General features: G+C 55.5%; 11 protein-coding genes across 11 annotated transcripts; 7 read left to right on the forward strand and 4 right to left on the reverse strand.

Annotated features, from left to right (window-relative positions):
• Positions 1-830: 830 nt before the first annotated feature.
• Positions 831-1,511, forward strand: QBC33DRAFT_617379 (uncharacterized protein; the record flags this gene model as incomplete). Its single annotated transcript, XM_060432680.1, has 2 exons — positions 831-1,155; positions 1,216-1,511. Coding segments are annotated over 2 exons (621 nt in total), but the record flags the coding sequence as incomplete, so codon positions are not given.
• A 1,735-nt stretch (positions 1,512-3,246) lies between these two features.
• On the forward strand, positions 3,247-4,282 carry QBC33DRAFT_310691 (uncharacterized protein). Its single transcript, XM_060423480.1, has 3 exons — positions 3,247-3,487; positions 3,568-3,895; positions 3,953-4,282. Exons 2-3 carry the CDS (start codon positions 3,569-3,571, stop codon positions 4,091-4,093), a joined length of 468 nt encoding a protein of 155 aa, XP_060286280.1. The 5' UTR covers positions 3,247-3,487; position 3,568; the 3' UTR covers positions 4,094-4,282.
• Positions 4,267-5,467, forward strand: QBC33DRAFT_567425 (uncharacterized protein; the record flags this gene model as incomplete). The annotated part of the gene is made up of 4 exons (XM_060430481.1): positions 4,267-4,647; positions 4,706-4,791; positions 4,864-5,089; positions 5,172-5,467. The coding sequence occupies exons 1-4, from the start codon at positions 4,602-4,604 to the stop codon at positions 5,465-5,467; spliced, it is 654 nt and encodes a 217-aa protein (XP_060286281.1). The 5' UTR covers positions 4,267-4,601.
• A 211-nt stretch (positions 5,468-5,678) lies between these two features.
• On the reverse strand, positions 5,679-7,009 carry QBC33DRAFT_556489 (NAD dependent epimerase dehydratase; the record flags this gene model as incomplete). Its single annotated transcript, XM_060429728.1, has 5 exons — positions 5,679-6,008; positions 6,096-6,368; positions 6,432-6,579; positions 6,631-6,875; positions 6,935-7,009. 5 exons carry the CDS (start codon positions 7,007-7,009, stop codon positions 5,679-5,681), a joined length of 1,071 nt encoding a protein of 356 aa, XP_060286282.1.
• A 326-nt stretch (positions 7,010-7,335) lies between these two features.
• On the reverse strand, positions 7,336-9,055 carry QBC33DRAFT_609449 (phosphotransferase enzyme family protein; the record flags this gene model as incomplete). Its single annotated transcript, XM_060432389.1, has 5 exons — positions 7,336-7,629; positions 7,680-8,156; positions 8,209-8,289; positions 8,398-8,778; positions 8,819-9,055. The coding sequence occupies 5 exons, from the start codon at positions 9,053-9,055 to the stop codon at positions 7,519-7,521; spliced, it is 1,287 nt and encodes a 428-aa protein (XP_060286283.1). The 3' UTR covers positions 7,336-7,518.
• Positions 9,056-10,747: 1,692 nt separating this feature from the next.
• Positions 10,748-11,495, forward strand: QBC33DRAFT_311153 (uncharacterized protein). The gene has a single exon (XM_060423485.1). It carries the CDS (start codon positions 10,956-10,958, stop codon positions 11,409-11,411), a length of 456 nt encoding a protein of 151 aa, XP_060286284.1. The 5' UTR covers positions 10,748-10,955; the 3' UTR covers positions 11,412-11,495.
• QBC33DRAFT_311049 (beta-lactamase-like protein) lies at positions 11,496-13,694 on the forward strand. The gene is made up of 4 exons (XM_060423484.1): positions 11,496-12,125; positions 12,212-12,334; positions 12,397-12,655; positions 12,721-13,694. Exons 1-4 carry the CDS (start codon positions 11,579-11,581, stop codon positions 13,562-13,564), a joined length of 1,773 nt encoding a protein of 590 aa, XP_060286285.1. The 5' UTR covers positions 11,496-11,578; the 3' UTR covers positions 13,565-13,694.
• QBC33DRAFT_311044 (C6 finger domain-protein) lies at positions 13,695-15,652 on the reverse strand. The gene is made up of 3 exons (XM_060423483.1): positions 15,403-15,652; positions 14,758-15,353; positions 13,695-14,705 (listed from the first exon to the last, which is right to left on the reverse strand). The coding sequence occupies exons 1-3, from the start codon at positions 15,516-15,518 to the stop codon at positions 13,825-13,827; spliced, it is 1,593 nt and encodes a 530-aa protein (XP_060286286.1). The 5' UTR covers positions 15,519-15,652; the 3' UTR covers positions 13,695-13,824.
• A 1,331-nt stretch (positions 15,653-16,983) lies between these two features.
• Positions 16,984-17,814, forward strand: QBC33DRAFT_512736 (uncharacterized protein; the record flags this gene model as incomplete). Its single annotated transcript, XM_060425929.1, has 3 exons — positions 16,984-16,987; positions 17,065-17,413; positions 17,490-17,814. 3 exons carry the CDS (start codon positions 16,984-16,986, stop codon positions 17,812-17,814), a joined length of 678 nt encoding a protein of 225 aa, XP_060286287.1.
• A 963-nt stretch (positions 17,815-18,777) lies between these two features.
• QBC33DRAFT_446741 (glycogen debranching enzyme) lies at positions 18,778-23,620 on the reverse strand (the record flags this gene model as incomplete). Its single annotated transcript, XM_060424395.1, has 3 exons — positions 18,778-18,873; positions 18,938-23,312; positions 23,391-23,620. The coding sequence occupies 3 exons, from the start codon at positions 23,618-23,620 to the stop codon at positions 18,778-18,780; spliced, it is 4,701 nt and encodes a 1,566-aa protein (XP_060286288.1).
• Positions 23,621-24,659: 1,039 nt separating this feature from the next.
• Positions 24,660-26,049, forward strand: QBC33DRAFT_446619 (glycerol 3-phosphate dehydrogenase; the record flags this gene model as incomplete). Its single annotated transcript, XM_060424388.1, has 2 exons — positions 24,660-25,893; positions 25,973-26,049. The coding sequence occupies 2 exons, from the start codon at positions 24,660-24,662 to the stop codon at positions 26,047-26,049; spliced, it is 1,311 nt and encodes a 436-aa protein (XP_060286289.1).
• Positions 26,050-26,141: the final 92 nt, after the last annotated feature.

The raw sequence follows: 26,141 nt of genomic DNA on the forward strand, positions 1-26,141 counted from the left end.
GGTATATCGCACGTGTAAGTGGTACACGAGCCCCATTCATTTCATAGACTACAATTAATCGTCCTACTTGCGCCACTCCCTCGGCTCAGCTCGACCTCTTAGTTGGGATGAGCTAGGTGGGCAGGCGCTCTTTAAGATTTACCCATGGGTGGTGCCAGAATACGCGTACTGCGGTGCGATCAGTGGCTCAACCGTTCGAAGTGACAGTTCTTGAGCGCGTTGTCTTTTCCTGCGTTCTGGCGCTGTTGGTGGCGTTCGCAGGCCAGCTAACTACATTCTGGGATCACATGCGCCTCGCGCCTGGCCTGATAAACCTTCCTTCACCATTTCCACTGACCACAAACTTTCCTTCTCTCGTATCTCCACAGGCCATACCCAGTCCTTGAAAAGGGCCAGCTGCCAGCCACGGAACAAGCGACTACGACGGCAATGGCAATGGCGACAGCAACAGAGACAGCGATAGCAAGAGTGCTTTAGCAATAGCGAGAGCAACGGCTGGCCAAATGCCCCTGCCCTCACTGTCAAATGCCCCTGCCCTCACTGTCAAATGCCCCTGCCCTCACTGTCAAATGCCCCTGCCCTAAAGGTTAAATGCCCCTGCCCTCACAGTTGAATGTCCCTGCCCTAACAGTTAAATGCCCCTGCCTGAATAGCTAAATGACCCTGCCCGAATAGCTGAATGCCCCTACCTGCAGAGATAACGTGCGCCTGGCGCCTGGGGGGCCTCCGCAGACCACAAACCTTCCTTCACCATTTCCACAGACCGCGAACTTTCCTTCTCTCGTATCTCCACAGGCCATACCCAGTCCTTGTCTCCCGTCCAGATCAAGATGGATTGGAAGGATCCGCTTCGCAAACTCCCCACTATCGCACCACACCCCGCCCCAGAATCCGTGGCGAGCTCGGAGCTGTCTTCAATCCTGGAAGATAGTAACCGCTGGTACGACAGCCGTACCGCGGTGTTGAAGATACTGGAGGACCGCTATGTACCGAATGGCCCTAAGGATGACACCCCCAAAGTTCTGCGTACATTCGTCATGAAGCTGCCCAAGGGCGGTCAACTTGCTCTGATGTCGGAGATTCTTCTTCTCAAGGATGATTCGACTAAGTTACGACAGCTGCGTAACTTTTTGGTAGATGCAATCCTCAAGCCTAGTATGTCGTCCTTCCCTCTTCTAGGTGTTGCATTTAGCTAATTAGTCTGCTCTACTTTAGTGAAGGCAGCTGGTGGCAAGAATCCCAAGACCCCGATCACACCAACTCTGCATCCGGATGCGAAAGACGACATCCTCCTCAGCATGGCTACAATTGAGCCTTCTTCTATAAACGATCAAGGACAATTAACAGTTGACTGCTTGCGAAGAGAGGGCTATCGTTGTGCTGTTTGCGGCAGAGTTGATGGAGTCTGGAGAAGCAAAGTGCCAGAATGTACAGTGGGAATGGTCAGAACTCAATGTGCTCATATACTGCCATTCGCACTTGGGAACTTCGATGAGCAGAGTGCACAAGAGGTAAAGCATCACCCTGCTGTTCCACCATCCCAAACACTGACCAAATCCTAATTACACAAGACTGAAAATAAAGCCACGATCTGGTCGGCTCTCTTTCGATATTTCCCAGATCTAAAGGGTCTAATCGGCTCTGAGAGTATCAACCAGCATCAAAATGCGCTGACAATGTGGAACACCCTACATGTTGAGTTTGGACGCTTCAATCTGGCCTTTGAACCTCTAGACAACGTAAGTATTTCCAACGCATATTTGGCTCCAAGGTTTCCATATCTAATATACAAGGGTTAATAGAATCGATATCGAACCCGCTGGCTGGACTTTCCAGCGACTGGTGCTCCTGATGTTATCACCTTGACATCGAACGACCGTTCTGTACCGCTGCCAAACCCCAAATGCTTTTGGGTCCATTTTCGGGTAGCGGAGATCCTCGAATTAAGTGGCATTGGAGAAAAGCTCGATGATGCCCTGGAAAATGAGGCTTGGGATCCTGAGAACATAGAACCCAGCGGCTCTACCGACATAGGATCTATCCTAAGTCGTAAAATGCTAACGGGTATCTAGTGGTTCAATAGCGGTGAAGCCACCTTGAAATTGATAGAAACTGGGGCGACATCTCCAGTTTTGGATCCGGTTTCTTTTCTCCGGACGTTCTTCGTGGAGTCGGAGGAGCGGTGACTACTTCCCCCCGTCGACCGGTCTAACTGACCCTCGCGATGACCTCAACAACATCTTGATCGAGACCCGATCGTCCAACTATACGAAATGAACTTCTATCCCCGGAAATACCCCCAAGACCCTCAGGCGGCGAGATGCTGAAAGACGTCGATCAGATCGCTGTTCAGGACGAGCCGGCAGACGAATGACCCCGGGCCGGGCCAACAAAAACCCCGATTCCTTGATGGGCGAAAGCCCACCCTCTCCGTATTTTTTGATGGGTGAAAACCCGGTTCCTTGATGGGTGAAAACCCTTGGGCGTCAGCCCTAAGGTCGTTATAGCAGCCCTACGGGGAATGGGTGCGAATCCCACGGCGATCCTTCCTCTAGCACTACAATGCCTGTGAAGTGGCTTCTTCGATCACTCTTCCTTGGTGGGCGAAAGCTCTATTCCTTGATGGGCGAAAAGCTGGGCTACACATGGTCCTCGAATGTGCACGGGGCGAGGATGATATAATTCGGATGGTATCTTATCTCTATCTTGCGGCCAAATGCAGGGAAAAGCGCAATCTACGTGCGAGCAAGGTCCGCGGTGGAGCAGGGCAAGAGTGTCCCGGACGGCGGACTCACACGGACAAACTCGGAGGGGTACGGCACCTACTCCGCCGATTCAGTCGTGTCTTGACGCAATAACCTGGACAGGCTGCGGGTTGACTTCGACGGGCGTCTTCGTAACTGTTGGCCATCACATGATGTTTTCTTTTCGGCGCGCGCGTCGTGCTATCTCTAAGCCACTTGTTCGGTGCCCAATGTCGCGCAGTGTTCATCGTAAGTGGTAGCCGGCGTCTTGGTCCTTCTGGTAGAAGTCGGAGTGGCAAGTGCCTCGTGGAGATCGACTATCTGCGAGCCAGAGGATCAGCGTTAGACTTGTCTGACAGTTGCGGCACTCACCTGCTCAGCTTGTGCGATTCTGCTTCATCGCTACCACGACGGAGGTCTGCCTGACAGAGGATCGCTCAGCGATGATTTACGTGCTGCGGAAACGCATGAAATACGATTGGAGGTAGAACCCTAACGTTAGGGCCCACAGTTCAGTCCCAAAAATGGCCGAAGAAAGTAATCTTGACCAATCAGACGTGGTGCTCGCTTCGCATGGGGCCAGGGCTACAATAGCAGGGTACTGTTCCCCTACCCCCCTGGATTTCAAGACCATAATTCAATCACTCTACCATCAAACAAGAACCACAAGGAGTTTGCGACCATCGCTGCGATGTCGTTGCAAATAAATTCGAATCAAAAGGTACCGTCAATCCGACAGCAAAGTAAGTGCCCCCCAGTTCGGCGCGTTGCCCCTGCCAGCGCTCGCAGAACTCAAGTGATGACTGACTGACTCGGTAAACAGAATGGCACCTCACAACGCGCAGTGGGAGGCCCAGATCGAGGGCTTGCGGAAGAACCGGCGCCTCCTTGTCGCCCGCGGCATCCCCTTCAATGCCACGCGGGCTGCATTCGAGACCGGCCTCATGGCCAAGCTCGCCAAGCCCAACTCCATCAACTTCCTCTGGCCGCCGCCGTCTTCGGCCAATTACAGCAACCAGACTCGTCATTCGGGCTGGGTGATGCTCGCGTTCAATCAGCGGACCGATATCATTCTGGCCCAGGCCGACCTCAAGGAGTACAAGTTCAGCGGCCATCGGATCAAGATTGATCGAGCAATAAGCAGGGTTGCGGTCAGTCTATAGACCTTAAGACATTGCACGGCCAGCACTACTAATGCAAACCCATAGTATACCTCAGGCTCCTCGACCAAGCGGGCGGCCGCGCCCGCCACAACGGCTCCCACCATCGTAGCTCCTACGACCACCGCTCCCACCACCACTGCTACGAACCCCTTCAGCCCCCCCGGTCCAACCCAGCCAGGCTTATGACATCGCCGGCCCCATCCCCTCCGACTCTTTCGAGAAGACTCCCTTTGTGTCGCGGGACGTTCTGATATGGGACGGCGATGAGGTTCCCGACGAGGAGGACGAGAACCAGAATAAATGGGGAGAACGACGACGAGGCATACCTGGACGACTAGGAGGAGGATGAGCAGCATAAACGATGCTCGAGCCGCCGATAGGAGCCGACCCCCTCTCCTCCCCACGAATGCAAGTCGCCTCCGACCACAGCATCTCGCAAGTCCCCCTCCCTCAGAACGGCAAACCACCGCCGGCCCTATCCCTCAATAGGCAGAAGCCTACCCCCTTCTTATTCCTTGATGGGTGAAGACTCGGTTCCTTGATGGGCGAAAACTCGGTTCCTTGATGGTTGAAAACCCTTGGGCGTCAGTCCTAAGCGTCGTTGGTGCTTCGGCACCGGGTCGCCCCGATTACCGAGACCTCGCCCACCTATGCGGGGCAGTGGTACAAGGGGAGCGGGTTCAAACCCCGTGCGATGCCTCACAGCCTAGTGGAGTTGAGAACGGCCCAGCTATTGCCTGGCAAGCTGATATCTGGAGTCTGGACACTTGTGATGTGATTATACTGACACATTCCTAGGGTTCTGTCAAGGCCATTCGAGGGACTTGGACGAGACGACCGAGGACGACCACGCCAAGTCCAACTCCAGGCCCGATTCATCGCCTGTCTTGGCGACCTAGGTCAAGGCGCTCAAATATCCCGACAAGTTCCTCCGTTAACTACCATCTTGCGTACAGCTGCATACCGAGAAAGAAGTCCCCCAAGGGCTCCCGTTGCTCTTCGAGGCCGAGTCCCCGCTGGTGCTCAACCACGACGACCTCTTGGAGATGAATATCCACGTGGACGCCGAATTTGGCGGCATTACCGGCATCGTAGATTGGGCTGAGGCCAAAATCGCCCCGTTTGGCACGTCGCTCTGGGGTCTTGAAACAATCCTCGGCGTGCAGACGTCGGCGTGCAGACGTCGGCGTGCAGACGTCGGCGTGCAGACGTCGGCGTGCAGACCTCGGCGTGCAGACCTCGGCGTGCAGACCTCGGCGTGCAGACCTCGGCGTGCAGACCTCGGCGTGCAGACCTCGGCGTGCAGACCTCGGCGTCCAGACCTCGACGAGCAGGCTCTTCCACCCTTGCCATTACAGCCTCTGGAAAGAATTCTGGGACACGTTCTACGGCGTCATGGGAGATCTTTCGGATTGCGATCAGCGGGCAATCGAAATCGCGAGAATTCTTGGCCTGTTCCTGGCGTACGGATTCGATCGTCGGCTCGATAGCGGCCAAGCCCGGGTGGTCCAAGAAGGAAGCCCGACTTTCATATGCCTCGAAGCCGTCGGCTTTGTATAGGGCTTGTCCGCTCTAGGTCTTCGATCATACGTGTGGTTTATCACAAGTTGTGCGTAGATAGACCTTGAAAAGTGCAATGTTGCGTGCCTTCAGCCTTCCATGGCATCAAGCTTCCGGAACTTCCAGAATCTATATCCCAGACAATTTTCACCGGATAGAGAGGTCATTTTCCGTTTGAAGCTTCCTGGAAATTAACCTCCCACCAACAAAGTTAAAAAACACGATGCTTAATCATTGACGTTACAGCATCAACAACACTAGTTTCCAAATCTTTGTACTCCCATTTGCCCTCATCCGTCCCCTTGGCTAGAATGCCAAGACTGACTCGCGCATCCCACCCAGTGGGATGCACGCCGGGCGGCAAGATCTGCGAAGGCGTCCCCTCGGGCACTCGGTCGCGGAGGGCGGGGAAATGTTCCCGAATCGCGTTGACGACCAGTTGCGGCGATATGAGGCCCGCGATGAGCAGGATGCGCTGGCCTACCGCGGCGGGGTTTGTCAGTGCGTCGACGTGGCTGCGGGCTACGTCGCGGACGTCCACCTATTGATTGATTGCAATTAGCGTGCGCTGGGTTTTTCTTTTTCTTTTTTCGAAAAAGATATTTCTCGAGGGTCGATGCCGACTCACAAAATGATAAAACGGGAACGTCACCCCCTCAATCGTCGGATGAGTCCCGTCAATGAAGCTGGCAATGGCGAACTGGTTCGTCTCATTGATGGACTTGGGCCCCGAGACAGGGTGGATCATGGGGCCGATGATGATGTCCGGGTTGATGACGACCAGGTCGAAGGATGGGCGGTTCGCTTTCATGAACTCCCATGCTGCTGCTTCGGCTCGTATCTTAGACACGTTGTATCCAAGGACGTTGTCATTTCGCTCGATGGCTTGCTCGGCGGTTACCTATCAATTGTCAGATAATTGCATGCTATATATAATTGCAATGGGGCTATAGTGTAATTATACTTGATTCCAATCCTTCTCGGTATACGGCCTTCCTTCCTTGGTCATATCCTCGAACGAGTTGAGAACAGAGACGGCACTGCCGAGTAGGACGAAGCGCTTCAACTCGGCACCCCCGTAGTGTTGGGCGGATCTAAAGATCTCCTTGGTTCTGACACATGGTCAGCTTTGTCCTTTTGGCTGGGGGGGTGGATACCCTTACCCCTGCTCCGCCGGCTCGATCATGTCCTTCCGGATATCAGAGACCTGGAAGTGCACTGGCGATGCCGTGTGGATGACAAAGTTGAAGGGAACCTTCGCGCTATGGAAGAGATGGTCGAAGGGTTTCGCGGAGGTGAAGTCCGCAACGAGAGCGAAGTTGATCTTGCCTTTCCATTCGGGGTGCGCGCGGATAACATCCTCTGCTTTTTCCTGGGACCGTACTGTGGCGGTGACAGTGTATTTTCTCTGTGTGGCATTTAGTTTCTATCCCTTGTCTACGAAATGAGCAGAATGGAATGACGGACGTCGATGAGAATGGAGAGGATGTGGGATGCGACGAAGCCATTGGCTCCCGTCAGGAGGACGTGTTGACCTGACATGATATTTGTGCAGTGTTGTCCAATATTGCTATGATTGCCGAAAACCAGTAAGTGTAGGGTAAATGTTGATCTCTACGAATCTTACATCCGGTCAATATGTAGAATGCTCGACACCAGATTCACACCAACTCATGACGACGTCACCAGCATCTGACGAGACAACGATGACAGCGATACGAGATCACCCAAACCAATATTGCATCATTATGCGGGAAAGACCAATATTGCATCATTATGAGGGAAAGCCGCTTCCGTCATGAAAGGAGACTTTCCATTACATGATTGCTACCGCACGGGAGTAGAGTAATTAGGGGTTACGAACGGCGGAATGTCTTCCCGTCAATATAGAGTAAACCAATCCCAGCAAAATCTGGGTAAAATATCAGCGCTCCTCAATATGCGACACCGTCAGTCCATCTAATACCATATCGCCTTGAGTGTGTCAAGCATGAAGTGACAACTCAGGGCCGCTATCGAGAAAATGAATATTTATTGGGCAGCCTGGCGTATCAAAACATAGCGATGAAATCCTCCCTTGTCATCTTCTCGCTGTCCACGAGCGCCTTATACTCCTCCCTCTTCTCTAGAGCTCTATCGTACTCGTCCAATTCGCGCACCTTCTGTGCCGCAAACCCGTCAAGCCCTGCTGCGTTATCAAATTCCTTCTCACGCCTTGCCTTGCCCACTCCGCAGCACCTAGATGTTGGCGTAGCTGCGTAAAAGGAAAGCTGCATTGGTCATTGAAACCTGCCGAAAGGAGCATGTGCAGCCACATAGCCCCCGAGTCCTGCGACCACTTGACGAGACTGGAGAGCTCCTTCTCCTCGTGCCCTGGCATTTTCGCCTCTTCTTCCTCCAGGACCCGTTTGAATATCTCGAGGTACCTGAAGTACCGCTCGGCGACCTTGGGCGGCTCGTCGTTGTCGCAGTCCCACACGCTGTTGACAGGTCTGTCTTGGAGAAGCCACCACGGCGCTGAGCCAAACAGCTGGGCGGGTCCGATGTATGACCACTCGAGGTCCACCACTCCGACAATGGTAAGGTCTTCTCTACTTCTGACGATCAGGTTTGCCAGGCCAAGGTCGTCGCAAATCAGCTTGAACTTGCCACGGTCGTAGTTTGCGTTAACAAGGTTAGGTATTAGGGACTTCAGGACTTTGAATGCCACCGTATTTTCTTTTGGCGTTATATGCACCAACAATTGAGTTCGGCTGGTGGACAAGTTGCTCCCAGTCCTGTCCGACAACGTACTGGAAGTACTCAGTCGTCGTCGCAAACCCCTGGCGTCGGTCACCTAAAGATCGTTGCTCAGTTGAGTCCCTCGATTAAACCCTTGGGGGAAGGAAGTGCATAGGAATGAGAAGGGAAACGAAAGAGACAAGCCGTACCAAAAGTGTCAACTCCTCCATTCTGAGGATGGTATGTGCTTTAAATGTCAGCGGGCGTATTAGTCTAGGGCTTTCGGCTTCGGCGCTTGGCGATGGCAGGCTGCCGATCCGGTCAAAGTCAAGTTTGAAGAGCTGGAGCAGGAAATTTGCAAACTGCTTGTAGATAGCTTCGATATTGTCATCACTGATGTCCTCCCTCATAAGTCTCATTGGGCGCTTGGCGTTGGGATCCTTGAGAACGTCACTGAGGCTCACGCCGTCGATGAAATCCATGATGATGAAGGGACCTAACCCAAGAGGGTTTCTGGCAGCGGGACCCCAGGCCTGGACTTTCGGGACGGGAATGCTAGTCCCCTCACGGATGAGACCCAGGGCCTTCACCTCCATGGCAAACCTTCTCGCCGGCATTGCCATCGTGGACATTCCCCACACGAGGAAAACGGACCATCCAGGCAGTGCCGTCGCGGAAAACCATCTTCATGCCAGCGTTAAATGCGCCATAGTGGAATGTACCCTCGAGCTGGCAGGGAAGCCCGCCAGGATGGAAGGTCGACACCCACTGGCAGAGATGGCCTGTTCCATAGGTCTTGTTCACCTTGTCGACCCAGAGTTGGCCCTGCACCTGGTAGCCGAGATCGATGAGCGCGTTATAGTCCATAATATTAGAAGGCTTCAATAGTTGAGCACTTGGGGGAATACGAGTTTGGTGAACGGGTTGGTTGAGAGAGAAAACACTCTAGGTGGGCGAGGGGCTGGCGGCGCCCTCTATGGTTGGGGAGTCGTGGCTTGGGTGGGTCTCTTCCAATTGGGTGTGCACGGGGTACTTACAGCATGATTTGCTGCTTGACTTAAATTGAGATGGCGTTGGTAGTGCTCTAGATTAACTGAGGACTTGGCCCCAATGAAGTTCAGCACCTTTGCTAGCTGATGACCTCGGAGGAAGATCAGGGTTCCTAGATCATCTGGTTGGGGAGTCCGATCGAGGAGAGTGCTGAGCTCGTCAATGGATTTGAGTTCATGTTATTAAGCCGGCCATCTGACGAGCACGTATTGAACGTAACATATGACTCGGGGTCTTCCTCGCCTTTGCAAGAGGCACCATCACTTTGTGTGATACGGGATGTACTCAATATCTGGGTAGGAATTTGGAAGCCTAATCCTGGATCGCATTGGGCATCAAATCGTGACTTGTATCTTCCATCTCTCCCCCCAGCATCTCGATAAAACGAAAATGGCCAAGAGATCCCACAAATACCCAAGTTTACCAGAGCAATTACCGTATTTCCCCAGCCGTATCCTACGTCATCGTAAAGGGGAAAGGTGGACAGCGGTATGATAGACCCCCCAACCGACGCGGCAAACGTGTGGGCGGCAAGTGCTGAGGCCGAGAAGTTAGGAACAGCCTCCCTAGAAGGGGCTGGTGGATGGACAGCGCTTTGGACTGAGCCATTGGTTTCTCCAGCTTTGCTTTCTTCGACTTTAGCAGCCATGAAGTCCCGCGGCTGACTGGTCGGTCTCCTAAGCGCCGGCGGCCTCCTTTGAAAGCCAATCGGATGTCGAGGCCACAGTCGGTTGAAACAAGGAAATGGTCTCGCAGGCGACATGACGCTGCTCTAAAAGGCTAACAGTACTGAAGCGTATATTTAATTAAGCAGCAGGCTGCGGTTTGTGTTTGGAGACGAGGCGGCGCGACAAGATGGAGCATGGCTTCAGCGCCTCGAAGGAAACATATGCGTGGATTTTGGAAGGTTCTCTCGCCATCAGGGAGGGGTATTTCAGCTTGGACCGCACCGACTCCCGCCTCTGCCGGTTGTCCAGTAGTTTGTTACTCCGTTTACCACCTGGTCGTCAAACTGCCATGTTTTATGGTAGACAACTACGCCCTCAACAGCGACTTCTTTGACCGTGAGTCGGTGCTGGCCCAAATCGATGAGGCACTACTTCTAAACGAGAAATGGGTCTCGTCTTCGGCGCAACCCGCAAGTTGGCTGGTTGTTTTCGATAACACGGACGAGCCGGAGCTTCTCCACGACTATCTTCAGGTCCGAGAGCTAAAGAAAGCCACCTGCACAGTTATATCATCTCGCACATGCCGGGCGGATGGAGCGCCGAAGGCCAGCCGGCCTACTATCAACTCATGATGGTTTCCACCAAGGACATTGCGTACTAGGTGCACGGCGGCGTTGTCGTCTTGGATTGTCGTCCTCCCCTCTACAAACTTGTAGTTCAATCCTTTCCAGAATCGACCGAAATCGAACGGTTCATACGTCGGCTCCGGTGTGCTGTTTCTCTTCTCCGCCACGAGCGATTCCACCCATTTCCCCACTAGGTCGACGGCCTGCTAATCGGAGACGGTATACCACATGCCGTCGGTTGCCATGATCAAGAAGGACAGTTTGCTGGGGTCGATCTTGGTAAATGTCACAACCGGCTCAGCGGTCAGATACGGTGGCGTCTGGAAGTCACCGTGGCGTCTGGAAGTCACCGTGGCGTCTGGAAGTCACCGTGGCGTCAGGGGTGATGTACCCTAAAATCACATTCTATCGGTAAGTATATGTATGTGGTTGAGGCTGAGCAGTGGCATTTTGTTAAATCTGCGCGGTCTGGCCAAAGCCACAGTCTGTGTGGTGGTTGATTCCCCGACTCTCAATGCTCCTCTTGTTGTCGTTGCATGTGGAACTGCTAGCAGCATAGCACTACTTTTTTACTTGCAACTACATTTGAGTGAGAACCTTTTCCGCCTTTCTCTTGTATGCACTAAAGGCACTGAACTGCAACTAAAAGCCAAGACTAATCTAGTCATTCGTTGTTATCCACATTCTAAAATGGGCCAAGAAAATCATAACGCTCCTTGGCGTCTGGCTGGAACCAGCTATGCCTCTCCTGGCCGCCAACACGAACTGGCCAATCAAACCCCAGCCTGTCAACCTCGACGTCGTCGTCATCTCTTGGGGCATCTCACGAGTTACTATTCTGTTTCTGGACATCAACGCGATCAAGCCATTGAGATGTGAGCTGGAGGAAATGATATCTTCAGCAGTCTCAGGCATCCAGTTTGTTGCCATCGGAGCTCTGACTATATATACCATAGATCGTTTGCCTATGTTAGTCCTCGATGAATCAAGGCAGATCAACAACTTCGCTTCGTATTAGCCACACACTGTGACCAGCCTCGACAAAGATGTCCCCTCCAATTCATTTCTTCGTCCCTTTGCTTGCCTTGGTCTCTTCGCCAGTGGCCACACGCCAAGTGCTTTTAGGGCCAGCCTTTGCCACTCCCTCGAACTTGGCCGCAGTGGAATTGATTCAGTCAACTGCTGCAAGTCTTGTGCAGTCATTCGAGGAGGCTTTGACCCAGGGGACAAGCTCTTTCGGCAACTTTTCTGGCAATGCCACATCATTGTCACTCACTGCGGCATCGACCGACGATGCCGGGCCATTCTTTGACTTTCATTTCTCCTCTCCGCAACTGAACACTTCAGCAGGGAGCCTCTCAGAGGTGACGGCCGATTCGATCTACAGGATTGGCAGTATTTCCAAGCTGTTCACTGTTTACGGTCTCCTTTTGGACTACGGCATTGAGAACTGGGATCGACCCGTCACGGATTTCATACCAGAGCTCCGCGTTGCAGAGTCCTCGTCCAATGCCACTGCAGTCAACCAAGTCCAGTGGGATAAAGTCACCATTGACTCTCTAGCATCTCAGCTATCAGGGATTGGAAGAGATTGTACGTTACCCCCTCGTTTTGCCTCACTCAACGACTAAGGTCCAGACTTGGATACAGCAATAAGTACTAACAGCTTTGCTTGGCAGATAACAACGCCGATTTGGCCAGTCAACCTTTCCCTTGGGATGAGGCTGGGCTGCCGATACTACCCCCAGAAGACATCCCGACTTGCGCTGGTAAGGAAAGCCTGCCACCTTGTGACAGAGATGGTACGTGTTGCACTGTGACCCTTCCTTCTTCTAGTGATCCGGCACTGACACAGTATCCCCAGAGTACTACCGCGGACTCATCAAACGACACCCCGTATTCGCCCCGTACACGACCCCCACGTACTCCAACGCCGGGTTCAGGATTCTAGGAAATGTCCTCGAGGCGGTCACGAAGAAATCATTTGCGACAGCCATGTCGCAAAGTGTTTTCCAGCCCCTTGGCCTGAACCATACGAGTGCAACCACACCGCAGGATAAGGGCGTTGGCGTGATTCCAGCAGGCGACTCTGGCTGGTCTCAGGCCTTGGGAGACGAAGTTCCGTAGGTCGACCTGCATCCCGGATGGTATTGTCCTGAAACAAAAGGCTGACACATTATATTCCCAGCACCGGTGGTATCTTTTCCTCATCGCGAGATCTGGTTGAATTTGGGCGAGCTATCTTGGGAAATAAACAGCTCTCGTCCCTCGAAACACGGCGTTGGATGAAACCACATTCGCACACATCGTCTCTCTCTGCCTCCGTAGGCGCCCCCTGGGAGATATACCGGACACGGAGCAACATCACCAGCGGCAGAGTCATCGATCTCTACACCAAATCCGGGAGCGTCGGACAGTACGGCTCGCTGCTGATTCTCATTCCCGACTTCCAAGTGTCGATTTCCATCCTGGCTGCTGGCCCCGATGCCAACCACCTCATCACCACCGCGGCAGAAATGGTCCTACAAGCATTCGTTCCTGTCTTGGAGCAAGTCAGCCGTGACCAGGCTTGCCGGGTGTTCTGCGGGAAGTACCACGGCCCCGCAAATTCCTCCCTGGCTCTGTCTGTGGACGACGGCCCCGGTCTGCTAGTCAGCGACTGGATCAGTTCCGGCGTCGACATCAAGGCTTCGGGCCAGGCATACTCGGACGCCACCAGCGGCGGACAAATCAGGTCCATCAGGCTGTACCCGACGGGCCTCCGGTCGCAGACGGGGGCGGCATCGGGGTCAACCGCCCGTACCCTAGTCTCGTATCGGGCCCTCTTCGAGGTCGTCGACCCCGACGCGGATCCGGATGTTCCGCGCATCTTTGATCCGAACGCGGGGCAGTGGAGTGAGGTAGACAACCTCGTCTACGGTACGGTCGCCGTGGATGACTTTTTGTTCCATCTAGATCAGCATGGAAACACCGTCGCCGTGGAACCACGTGTGGTTAGGCAAGTCCTTCGCAAGGCTTCTTGTCCCACGTAATTAGAACGTTGCCACAATGGTGGAAAGATAGGCGGTGAAAGGAATGACAGCAAGGAGGCAAGTAGATAGAGTAGACACTTCCTCAGTTTGCTTCTCTAATCAAATATATTCTGCATCCACAAAGTACTGTCCACATTATCTTGGCCAAAAATCATCAACGCCGAAAAAGGGTAAAATGCAGCAGTCCGCGCATACTCGTCGCCTTGCGGCGTCAGGATCTAATTCCCACGCCTGTCCTATTCCACCTCGCCTCGTCGTGATTACCATGCGAAAATCTCCACGACATCCTCCCATTCGCCGTCCAAACCGTTAGGTTGGCTGCGGAAAGAAACTGCGGAATACTTCTCCGCATAGTGAGTTTCGATATCGACAGAGTGAATGCGGCGGAATTCGGGGATCGGTAGCAGCTCTGTCCCGTCAAGGCTAACCACTTCCATATCCAGTCCACCTTCTTCAACCTCCATGACCCGCTCGGAGATTCGTGCCAACATGGCCCCCTCCCAGGCGCCTTCGGAGCCGGGAAATGAATAGAGAAGCTCGATGGCCCGCCGTCGAACTTCCGGGCTGCGGCATTTTGTGGCCGCCATATAAAGGGGGTGAATTAGACCTCCATCGAGGGAGAAGCCGACTTGGTGAGGCGGACTGGGATCGCGACGGTCCATAATGTCCGTCGTTAAATTAACGAGTGTGCAGAATTGTGGGAGAAAACGGTCGTATATGGCCTCTTCGGCGTGCAGGCCCGTGGATATCACGATGAGAGCTGTCAAGTACCGGATCCGCAACAGCGAAACCTGATCTTCCGACATCTCCAATGGCTCACCATCTACAGCCGGCGTATACGGGGCCAAATATTTGTCATGGAAGCGGTGGAGCTGTGACTCGAGGGATTCTGCTTTGGCTATGACGTCCATTGGCAACGGCCCAGGCTGTCGATACCGAAAGTCGTCCCCCGTGGCGCGAAGGAACTCATAGATGCGGCATATCATGAGCGTCAGGACATGGTCCGCTTCCTGGTAAATGGTTTCATAAACGAAGTTGTGCGCAGAGAAACGACCAAGGTCCAATGTGGGCGACCGGAGCCCAAGATATAGAGTGGCCTGGAGATCCAGTCTGGAGAAGGCGAGGCAGATATCGCGCTCAACTTGGAACAGGTCAGCGTGTTAAATATGGCAGGTCATCTCCCATGCACTTACCTGATGACAGATTTGAATTAAGAATCCCCAGACTGTACTCGAGGTGACTGAGACACATGCGAGGATCATCCATTCGAAGCTCAAAGCAAATGCAGAGCAGCGCGCAAAGCAAAGCGACATTGATGGAACGGCTATCGCCTTGACTGATTAGACGACGCAGGGCAGTGATGCCCTTCCCATAGTGATCCAGGGCAAACCGACTACTAGGCCTGGATCGCAAAGCTACGCGCTTGCTATTCTCCTGCTTCTCGCTCGAGTCATCCTCTCCACAGTCGAGCGCACTGAAAGCGATCACGGCGTGGCAGAGTGCAGCGTCTTCATGCATGGCCTGGAGGATCAGCTGTTTCCAGGCTGGCCGTGCGACGTAGCCCATGATGCTGTATATAAGCCGTTGGCGGAACAGGTCAAGACATAGTAGCTCTCGTTGGCCAAGCCAGCCCATCTGGCTGGGCCGAAAACTAGACAAAGTCAAGGGGGCCGTGAATGTTAGACGGTCCTCGCTGTTGGCGGGCTTCGATACGCCATCGCAGCGACGGCCGGTCCTAGAGCAGTTTCGACAGATAGGCCAAGTCTCATCACAACGAATCTTACGGATTCTAGGGTAATCAGTGGGGATCTGACGGGTTGGGAGGTAGGTCAACCAACTTGCAAGTCCTGCATCCAACCTTGGACTGTACATATCGCTTCCGCGGGGCGATTGGCGGCCGACTTTCTGGTTGTCGCTGTCTAGGCTCGGGGTCCTCTGCGCAATTCCCACCCATGGCTACAAGGAACTAGCATTCCACTGCTCGGCTGGCTGGCGCAGGCCTTGCGGTCGTGTTAGAATACATAGATTCTGAAGGCTATCTCAGTTATGTGGGTCTAAAATGGTCAATTGGTGCGGTGGCACTCCTAGGAGTAGAGGGGACCATCTAACTACCGCCCGTCAGCTGCTGCCTAGGCATCTTCCTTTGTATTGTCCGGTACCTCATACTTACCTACCAAATTGGGTATGCTAAGATAATTGGAACCTTAGGTAGGTAGGCACCTACCAGCTATTTGGAGATGGTCGGGTACATGCGAATCACATTGGACCTCCCCTGACCACTCACGCATAATCTGTAGTCTCGCTGAGGTGGAGGAGGCTAGGGGAATCTAAAAATCTAAGTCAACTTTCAAGAAGCCAATTCAGGTCCTGTGTTCGTGCTACTGTGAATAGGATATGCACCTTCGCTGGACTGCGTCATCTCATCCCTGTTTTAGCTCGCGCCATTCCATGGAATGGCGGCGGGTGGCTTATGGACTGGATGGCTGGCGACCAGGAACAACTGTCAGCCACTCGACTTCGTTCAACCCGCTGCCTCGAAGATCTACGTTTACGATCCGTAGTTACCAGGTGATCAAATGATTTCACCGCCATGCTTCACGATCTGGCATGTCGTTCTGTAACGGAACATTTGCGGAACACAGGCTGTTAAACTCAAGAGCGGGGTGCGACGGATAAATCTTGATCAACAGAGACATGCAATTGGCCTTGGCAAATCCTTTTCAATAGTGGGGCTGGTGGCCTGGCCCCTGCCCTCGTATCCCGGCAAGGATGCATTAATTGCCTAGACTTGGGCTCATGCCTCGCGGTCATCATCCTGGTCACCTGCGTTGGATCCCGCCCACCTTTTTACGTTCTTCCCTCTCCCTTTGTCGCCAAAACCCAACGCGCCATCTCTCCCCGACTCTCAACTGATGGTTCTCTCGCGAAGAGCCATCGTGCTTCCATAGAAGCAGATCCAGTCAAACCATAACCAGGAGGCCGGGCCGAGGCTGGGAATCGAAACCCGGAGACGCACAAACTAAGGACAGAATTAGACTCAGGCGATCCTGCGACGCACCCCCAGTCAATCTCGTCGAGTTTTACGAGCGAACAAGGCTTGGCCAACACTGGCCCGCTTACTCACTCACTGCCCCTGGCGAGAGCTTGGACGAGAATACGAAGCAAAACAATTTGGGACGACACCGACTGAAATTTGCGGTATCTCTGCGGCCATCACCGTCAACGGATACCGTGTCGTCGGCATTGCAAGGGAGACGCAGGTAAAAGCGACGCATCGCTGCTCGAACAGCCACCGCACAATCCCATTTCGTCATCGTGCGTCTTTGGATCGCACAATCATCTCGACCTCCTCTGATCGACACCCTCATTTTTCTACTCTCTTGATATTCATCCCATCCTTCGACCCGTAATCTCTCGCAATGGGTACGTTTCGAGCTCAATCCGCCCATCCAAATCTTCCCGGGCCTCCCACCCACTGTGACTAACCAACCCGCTCGCAGAGACCACACTCTTCCCCGTGGCGACCCTCCCCGCCTGCGCCAAAAACTGCGGCCTCCTCTACGACGTCAACGGCGCCTGCGTCCCGCCCGCTAAGCCCACCGCCGCCGCCTCCGTCTACGACGCCTGCTTCTGCGGCGACAGCCACCTGGCCTCCTTCAGCGCCGGCACCGCCGGCGTCTGCGACGGCGCCTGCCCCGACAACCCGGCCGGGCTCAGCTCCATCCGCAACTGGTACACCAGCTTCTGCGCCGGCAAGAAGGCCGTCGCGCCGCAGACCACCTCGACGAAGGGCTCTGGCGGCAGCAGTGGCTCGTCGGCGGGATCGAGCGGCGGTGGGAATCATGACTGGTGAGTTTTTAAATTCGCACCCCCCCACAACAACCCGCCAGCAACGAAACCAACTGACACCTCCCTCCCCCCATAGGCTCTCCACGCACTACAAATGGGTAATCTTCCTCGTCGTGGTCGTTGTCGCCATCGCGGGCATCTGGATCGGCGCCTGCATCTGGCGGCGGCGGTACCTGCGCAAGAAGGACCGGCAGTACGCGCTGGGCAAGCGGCTCGCGCACTTCACGTCGTCGGGCCGCGTCGTGCCCAACGCCAGCCAGGCCGCCTCCATTCACGTGCCCTCGGCCGGCATGTTCGAGCCCGCCCCGCTCTCCGCCGCCGGCGTCTACGACGGCCACTCGGAGAAGCCGAACAAGGTCAAGCAGAAGAAGAAGAAGTGGGTCGTCACCGAGCGGACGTGAGGGGGTGGATTCACCCCATGTTTTTCTTCTTCCGTTTTCTTGGGTTCTTGAAGACGGGCTCGGCTGCCTGGGTGTTGGCGTTTTTCTGTTTTCCCGGAGTAAAGGGTCTGCACTATGATACAGCGGAGGGGGGCTTCTGTATGGCTTGTTTTGTCGTCTCTTATGTACCAAGTTTTAATCACCCCACCACACGCCCTTGCACCCTACGGTTGGCGTGGATACGCAACATGTACCATCGGGTTCACCCTTCACAGGGGGCGGGCACGATTTCTTCAGTTGGCCGGGATGCGGTTTTTTGTTACGGGGGAGGTCAGTGATTCCGAGGTTTCATCTCCTGCACACGCCCTCTCTCTCTCACACACACACCGCATGATTGGCTCGATAAGAGTTGGAAAGCAAGGGACGGAGGGGAGGCAGGATGGATGGATAGGGTATAGAAAAATTTGAGTTTGCTTCGACGGCAGTGTTGTCTTTTTTTGTTCAAGATCAGGCCCTCCAAACGGGTTAGATTGCGTGAACCTGCCAGTGTTCGAATGGAGATCGGGAGGGCAAGCAAGGCAGTGCGGTGGGACGGGGAGGCGATGTTCTTGGCTCTCGTGGCAAATAGCTAGACCTCTTGATAACTGAATGGCAATCTCTCACGCGTGGATGATCCCTCCGGTCTGATGGCGAGGCAGCCTGCAAGTGGCTGTGGGAGTGTTGGCTGAACCCACATAAATGGATGGGATCATGGAGATCGGCATGTAAAATGGGTGTTGCTCAACAAAGTTGGGTGTGTCTTGGTGGGTATATGGGCGAATTTGGGAAGATAAACAAGGGGAACTTCTATTAGTATATCTTCTCTTCTAACTCCATATATATATATCGAGACCACCAAAATTCAGCCTTCCCCTTCCGGCTGTCTCTCCTGACACGCCATATTTGCAAGAGGACCCCTCCACAGCCCAGAGCAGAACACCTCCATCACCTCAGGGGCAGAGCCGCGGCCCGCGCCTGCTCCTCCGCCGCATCCATGTACAGGTCGATCAAGCAACCGGCCGACCAAGCCTGCGTCGGTGACTATAGAATCGTGTTAGCAAGCCCAAAGTAGAGCATCACAAGGGGAGGGAGGTAAAGAACCCACCGAATCGGCACACTCCTCGCCGTCCCTGTTGGTCAGCTCCGTCAGCCCGGCCCACGGGCTCTCGCCTATCATGCGCTTGCACCCGGCGAGCCGCCGGGTGACCTGCTGGAAGGCCTCGGTGCGGCCCTCGGCGTCCCCGGGGTCCCGCCTCCGCAGGTCGAACCGGAGGAGCGCTCGAAGGAAGAAGCCCGTCGGCCAGAGCCACTCGGGCCCCTGGTGGTAGTTGCGGCCCTTGCTGGTCGCAAAGTCGCCGCTGTCCTCCGAGTTGCGGTAGTAGGGGCGGTACTCTGGGTCCTCGGGGTCGAGGGTCGCCATGCCCGTGGGCCCGCGCAGGGCGCCGTCGGCGACCCAGAGGGCGTGCATGGCGTGGTCCTGCTCGAAGAGGTCCGGCGCCGCCGTCATGGCGATGGCGAAGTTGGGCCGCAGTTGGTAGTCCTCGTGTGGTTTGCCGGACCTGTACAGGTCCTTGTAGATGCCGCGCCGCCGGACGAGCTTCTCGTCAACATCGTGTTGGCCGTCCTCGGAGGGCGAGAGCGGGACGTAGAAGCAGCGCTCGAAGTTGGCCTTGATGAGCTCCGCCCACGATGCGTAAGATATCTCGGTCCCGTCGGCCTTTTTGGCTCCCGAGTGGGAGAAGTTGCCCGCCTCATGCAGGTTCGCAAGCCATTTCACCGTGCTGTAGAGGAGACCGATGATTTCGATAGCTGCGCCGTCGCGGGGCGTCCCAGGGACGCCCTTGCTGCCTGCCCGCTCGCTCTCCCCCATTTTGTCCATCCAGGTGCCGCAGTTGTGCTGGTTGCCGCCGAATACCATGCCGTTGCTCCAATCCACCTTAATTTCAAGATTGAACCCTTCATCCTTCATCTGCGAATCAATTCCCGGGCCAGCATTTGCCTCGCGGAACTTCATCCCCTCGGCGTGTCGCTGCAACGCCTCCTGGATGACCTCGCGGATGGTGCTCTCCTTGCTATACGCTCGAGGATCATCGACAGGGAACCAAGTGTCGTCATACGGCAGGAAGCGCCGTTTGACCTTCTCATCCAGAAGCGACAGCCCGTCGGGGACGATGCCAATATAGTCTTGGATGCATTGCAGGAAGAACCAGATGGAATCGCGAGAGTTGTATCTCGGGAGGCTGCCGCTGGACAGGAGGTTGGGGATCATGCCGTGCTTGAGAACGCTCGCGAAGGCGAGGATGTGCTCCTTGGCCTCCGCAAAGCGACCAGTCCCGAGGTACAGCCCGCGGAGCGAGATGAATACATCGCGGCCCCAACAACGGGCCCACTCGACTGCAAAATGGGGCAACCCCGCGGCAAGAGACGGGACAAGACGGCCTGGATACAGCGATGCAGACTGGACAAGGCCCGTTTCTTGGACACTGACCATGGCAAGGCTCTGCAAGAACCACTGGCCTCGCCGCACGTCGTCATTCATGAGCGACATGCCGCGCTCCCAGGCAGCCATGTACGCAGTCCTCAGGACAAGGCCAAAGTACCGAGGGAGGAGGGAGCTGGGAATAGGACGGATTGCATCAAAGCGTTCCTTCAGCCAGGCAGCGGGCTTGCTCAACCTTGAATGCCGGTCCTGCTTCGACGCTCGCTCGAGACGTCCGACGGTGTAATCCAGAGCCCACTGGCCGTCGCGCAGGTTTTGGCAGAGCGGGTGAGCAAGATTGTTGTCCTTTATGATGCCCTTAAGAAGGCTCCACCAGCCTTGCAGCCCGGCGTATACGAGCTTCCCGTATCCGGGTATATCGTAGACGCCGTCCTGGCCGCCGCTGGCGTCCCGTTCCTCGGCCTCGCACTTGTACAGAAGAAAGTTGAGGTCGACCAGGTCAAGGTCCTTCATCGCCTCCCCTGCGCCGGAAGTTACGAAGTTATCGAGGCCGGCCCAGTGGTCTGCTGCGGGCGTCCAAGTCTCGAAGAGTGCGATGCTACCGGGCGGGAATTTTTCGCGAACAGTGATGATGGTATCGCTACCATCCACCTCCATTCGAATGCCGGGGAGATCAATGACTCGGCTGGGCAAGCCGCGGAGGTATTTCTTGTCACCCAGGGCACTCTTCTTGGCCTCCTCGCTGTCATCAACCTCCAACATCCAGCTCCCGAGATGCCGGGCTCGAGTCCCAGCCAGGTGGACCGGGTTGAAGGAGCCGTTGCCATTGCCGTAACCCGGGAAAGCGGTGTGGGCAATCAGGAAGTAGCCCTTCCTTGACTCTGGATGGACCCTGTGGACAGTCACGTACTGGTCCTCATGGTGAATGTGTGTCTCGTCGTAGCCGTCCATGCCCATGAGGGTGTGAATCTGGTTAAGCAGCTTTTTGATGCCGCCGATGCCATTCCTGCCACCGCCGACCTTGACGGGTTTCTCTGACGATTCCGAGGTGTACAGTCGTGTTTCGCTGACCAGGTCGACCAGCTTCGGGTAAATCTCATCATAACCCATAACGCTCCCGGTTGCGCTCGCGCACATATTGACCAAGGCCGCATTCGGCAGGGTATCCCGCGCGTCTCTCTTCTGTGCCGGGACCTCGTTGTCGTGCGTGCAGTCCATGAAGAGGGCCTGAACAGGCACGGGCTTGATTCGGCGAATGATCTCCCTGGAAAGCCCAGTGCCGTCGCGTCCCTCGGCTTTGGCCATGACGGGGCTCGACACTTCGGCCTTGGACACCTCGTCTACCTCAAAACTACCGATTGGCCGACCGCCATGTCGGTGCACTAGACGGCTCAGCTCGGCGGTGCTCCACGCTTGCATTGCTTCTCGAACGAGCGAGCTCAGGCCCAGCCGCTTAACAAAGACGTAGTCCATCTCCTCAGATCCTGTGAAGAGCTCCGCTACGACATAGAGATCCGGACGGACCCGGCGAGCTTCATCCAGGATGTGCTCGGCCACGTGGATCGGCGTGGAGTGACAGTTGTCAATGCGAAAGCCAGCAAAGTACTTTGCCAGAAGGCGCGCATACTTGGTCATGTGTTCCCAGAGCCAGGGGCTATCAGACGGGCCACTACCGTACCGAAGCTTGACGCAGTCGCCCCAGACAATGACCTCGCGCCTGAGGTATGCTCGAGAATCGGGGCCAGCGTTGTCGACCAGTGCATTTGCAGCCCAGACCCAACCATTGTTGACAAGGACGAGGTCGGTCTTCTTGTGCTTTGACGTCTTCTCATTTACCGGGAGACGGGTGAAATAGGTCTCGATGAGGGGGTTCTCTCGATCGATGGGGCCAAGCTTCGGTCCATGTTCATCGAGCCGGACGTACTTGATGCGGTTGAAGAGCTGCTGGAGAATCTCGGCAACCTCGCTGTCGTATTCCTCGTAGAATGGTAGGTTCACGGCTTCGAGGATCTCAACCATTTTGACGCGAACAGCTGTCTGATCCGCGCCGTCGCTAGCCTCTCCCTCGTACTTTCCGTAGATGACGGAGAGCAAGGCTGCGCTGATGTTGGGATCAACCCTCCGTCGAAACCGCTCGCCTAGACGGTCGGTCCCTTTCAGGCCGTGTTTGGACAGGAAGCTGGCCTGGTCTTTCACGCTCGCCAAGTGGAGGGCGTCGATGCCGCCAACATCGATTGAGCTCTCAGGGAACGACGTTCTGCCCACCACCCAAGATTCGACCGCAGCGTCCGCGTCGCGGTCGACATCTAGGGCGTAATACTCCCACAACCGGATGTCGCCAATGACATGTTTCTTAATGGCGTCCATGATGAGGCTAAGATCATCGGTCGACTTCAATTCCGTGGGCAAATCAAGCTCCTCCAGTCGGAGGCCTACTTCGACAAGCTTCGTGTCAAGCAAGTAGGCAGATTCCAGCCATGGTGCCGTGGTCAGGTTGTAGCCAGCCTCGGGGTGTTCCAAGAGCCAGGCGCTGTTATCCGCCGTGTGGTTCAAAACGATATCCGTCAAACTCAGCAAGGAGTGATTCTGCTCCAGACTGTCGACCATCTTCTGCACGTCCTTCTCGCCATCGGGGAAGCAGTTTGGATCCCAGCCCAGTTGGTCATATAAGCTATATGGCGAGTTCGATGCGCCTCGCACTTGCAGCGGGGTGAAGTGGACCATGTTGTACCCCCTGTCGCTGATGCCTCGCAGGTGCCGTTCCCAATCGTGGGGATACTTGCCCATGAACTTGCTGATGATGGAGAATGTGGAGAGGGCGGGCAAAGGCAGTGGCCGCCCGTCGAGCACGAGGCGTGGAGCAACATCGATGTAGTATGTGGGCGTCTTCTTCCGCTCAGCATTGGCGCTACCTGAACCTTTGGGATCCAGGTCCTTCGACAGCTCGGGCAGCTCAGCATAGGTGGTGTAGAAGGCGAAGGCACCAGCCTGTGTGATGGGGACGGAGATCTCTATCGTGTGGTTGAAGTCGGGCACAAGCCTGGTAGTTGCGCCATGTGTAAGTGCGAGCTCTAAGCATGCTAAAGATAAGAGAACCAGGAGGCAACGGTTTATTTACTTGAACTCGCGGAACTTGTCCCTTCGAAATTCTGCTCCTTCCTCCGGGATGTTAACCCACAGACTGCCATGGCGGCAGATGCTCGAGGTTCCTTCAATGGCGAAGCGGATGCTTATGGGATCGCGGGTTTTGGGGGCGATGTAGATGTACTCGCCAGCCACCTGGGGCGATCCATCGTCGTTGAGGGGGAGGAGGTATACTTCGTTTGAGATCATCGTCCTTGGGGTCATGTTTTGGAGAAGCTGGAGGGGAGGCTTGGCTGCCCCGCGTTCTAGGCCCAGTGGCTCCTTCCTGACTGATCCACGTCCAGCAGTCCAATGACACGGCGGAACTTGCAATTCGAGCTGACAATGGGTCAGCGACGGCTGATAATCGGGACGGAGGAGGAATGAGAGTTTGAGGAGCAACGCAACGCCAGTTCGCTAGAGGAATGGGAATTCTGGGAGGAATGGGAGAATTGGTGGATTTTGACAGCTCCCCTACCTATGTAATCAATCCAACGCGGGGCAGCTCACAGCGTCACACAGCAGGCACAAGTCTTCTGCCGCGACCAATTTGCGGTTGCGCCTCCAAATCAAGTATGGTATCCTAAGGAGGGGCTACCCCTGTCCGCTGACATCACCAAGCATGGCTGTTCATCTCCAGGGAGGTTCCTCTCCTAGTTCCTGGTTTCCACCCCTGCAAACCTGTGCAATTGGAGAGAGAAAAATAAACCAGCATTGATCGCCCTCTCACTCACCGGTAAGTACCGTCGCTGGCTCAAAATTGCCCTTCCACGGAATGAAGGCAATCGGTCAAATAATAATGTAAATCTGATTACGGATTACACAGGCATGTGATACAACTTGTCCCGCCTCGGCATGCAGCCATCGGAGCGGCCGATGGGATTCGTAAACCGGGAATCTCGTGAATTGTGCCGTTTCTACCCTGGGAACGCACCAAAAATGCCACTAAATGCCCGTGTCATCCTAGCAAAGGCCTGGCCCCCCTTCCTCGGTTGTCAGCTTCGTTCAGCTAAGGAGTGACACCTACGCCAAGAGCAGCACCCCCAATGGTTGGGCACAAGATCTGAAAAAAGAACGCCACCCTCGGTATACACTCTCCCTACTTAGGCCGCCGTGGTTTACAAGAATCAACGGCCGTCCCCATTTGCTTGCTCTTTCCAACCTTGCCTTGATGGTCTTATCTGTACGACCTGGGACCCTGAAAAGATTGAATCTCGTCCGCATCCAGAGCCACCGCTTCTTCCACCACCGACCCGCCTTCAAGATGGCAGGCCCAACGACTTTAGGCCTATATGGGAAGAAACACAAGGTCACCGTTGTCGGTTCCGGCAACTGGGGCTCGACCATCTCCAAGATCGTAGCCGAGAACACGAGGGCGCATACGGACCTGTTCGAGGAGGCGGTGCAGATGTGGGTGTACGAGGAGGAGATCACCATTCCCAAGGACTCACCGCACTACGACGCCTCCAATGCCGACAAGCCCCGGAAGCTCACCGAGATTATCAACCAGTACCACGAGAATCCCAAGTACCTCCCCGGGATTGCCCTCCCCGAGAACGTCGTCGCCAACCCCTCCCTCCAAGACGCCGTCCGCAACTCGACCATCCTGATCTTCAACCTCCCCCACCAGTTCATCGGGAACGTGTGCAAGCAGCTCAAGGGCCACATCCTCCCCTTCGCGCGCGGCATCAGCTGCATCAAGGGCGTCAACGTGAGCGACGATGGCATCAGCCTGTTCAGCGAGTGGATCGGTGAGGGCCTGGGCATCTACTGCGGCGCCCTGTCGGGCGCCAACATCGCCAGCGAGATCGCCGCCGAGAAGTGGTCCGAGACCACCATCGCCTACGACCCTCCCCCCATGGACAGCAGCCGCAACCCGACGCCCAGCAACCGGTCCCCCGTGGCCTCGACCTTCGACCTCTCCATCACCTGCGCCGACGATTCGGCTTACCACCAGCAACAACACCGCAGCGCCAATGGCGAGGAGAGCAAGACGAAGCTGACCGCCGTCCCCCCCGAGTACCCGCCGCTCGACCACGAGACCTTCGCGCATCTCTTCCACCGGCCCTACTTCCACGTGTCCATGGTCTCCGACGTGGCGGGCGTGTCGCTCGGCGGCGCGCTCAAGAACATCGTCGCCCTCGCGGCGGGCTTCGTCGACGGGCGCGGGTGGGGCGACAACGCCAAGGCGGCCGTGATGCGCGTCGGCCTGATGGAGATGGTGCGGTTCGGCAAGGAGTTCTTCGGCCAGACGGTGCACGCCGGCACCTTCACCGAGGAGAGCGCCGGCGTCGCCGACCTCATCACCAGCTGCTCCGGCGGCCGCAACTTCCGCTGTGCAAAGATGGCCGTCGAGAGGGGCGTCAGCGTCGACGAGGTCGAGCGCACCGAGCTCAACGGCCAGATGCTGCAGGGCACCACGACGGCGAGGGAGGTCAACAGCTTCCTCAAGACGAGAGGCAAGGAGGGCGATTACCCGCTCTTCACGGCCGTGATTGGTAAGGTTTACCCGTTCTGTATATGCTTTGTGTCGTTTTTATTCCTCGGCCCTCAAGCTGACAGTGTTCCTCTCCCTAGGCATCCTCGATGGCAAGTACAAGGTTGATGATATTCCGTCGTTGGTCGCGACACAGGCACATGGACTGGGAAAATGAAGGGGCGTAATTGTTATGTTGTATGGTGCTAGCTGGGATCTTGGGCCAATATTTGTTCGCATGTGTTCCACGGCGAGGGTTGGGGACCGGAT

Source organism: Phialemonium atrogriseum (assembly GCF_030411735.1).
Source record: "Phialemonium atrogriseum strain 8032-3 unplaced genomic scaffold QBC33scaffold_5, whole genome shotgun sequence".
NCBI classification, from domain to species: domain Eukaryota; kingdom Fungi; phylum Ascomycota; class Sordariomycetes; order Cephalothecales; family Cephalothecaceae; genus Phialemonium; species Phialemonium atrogriseum.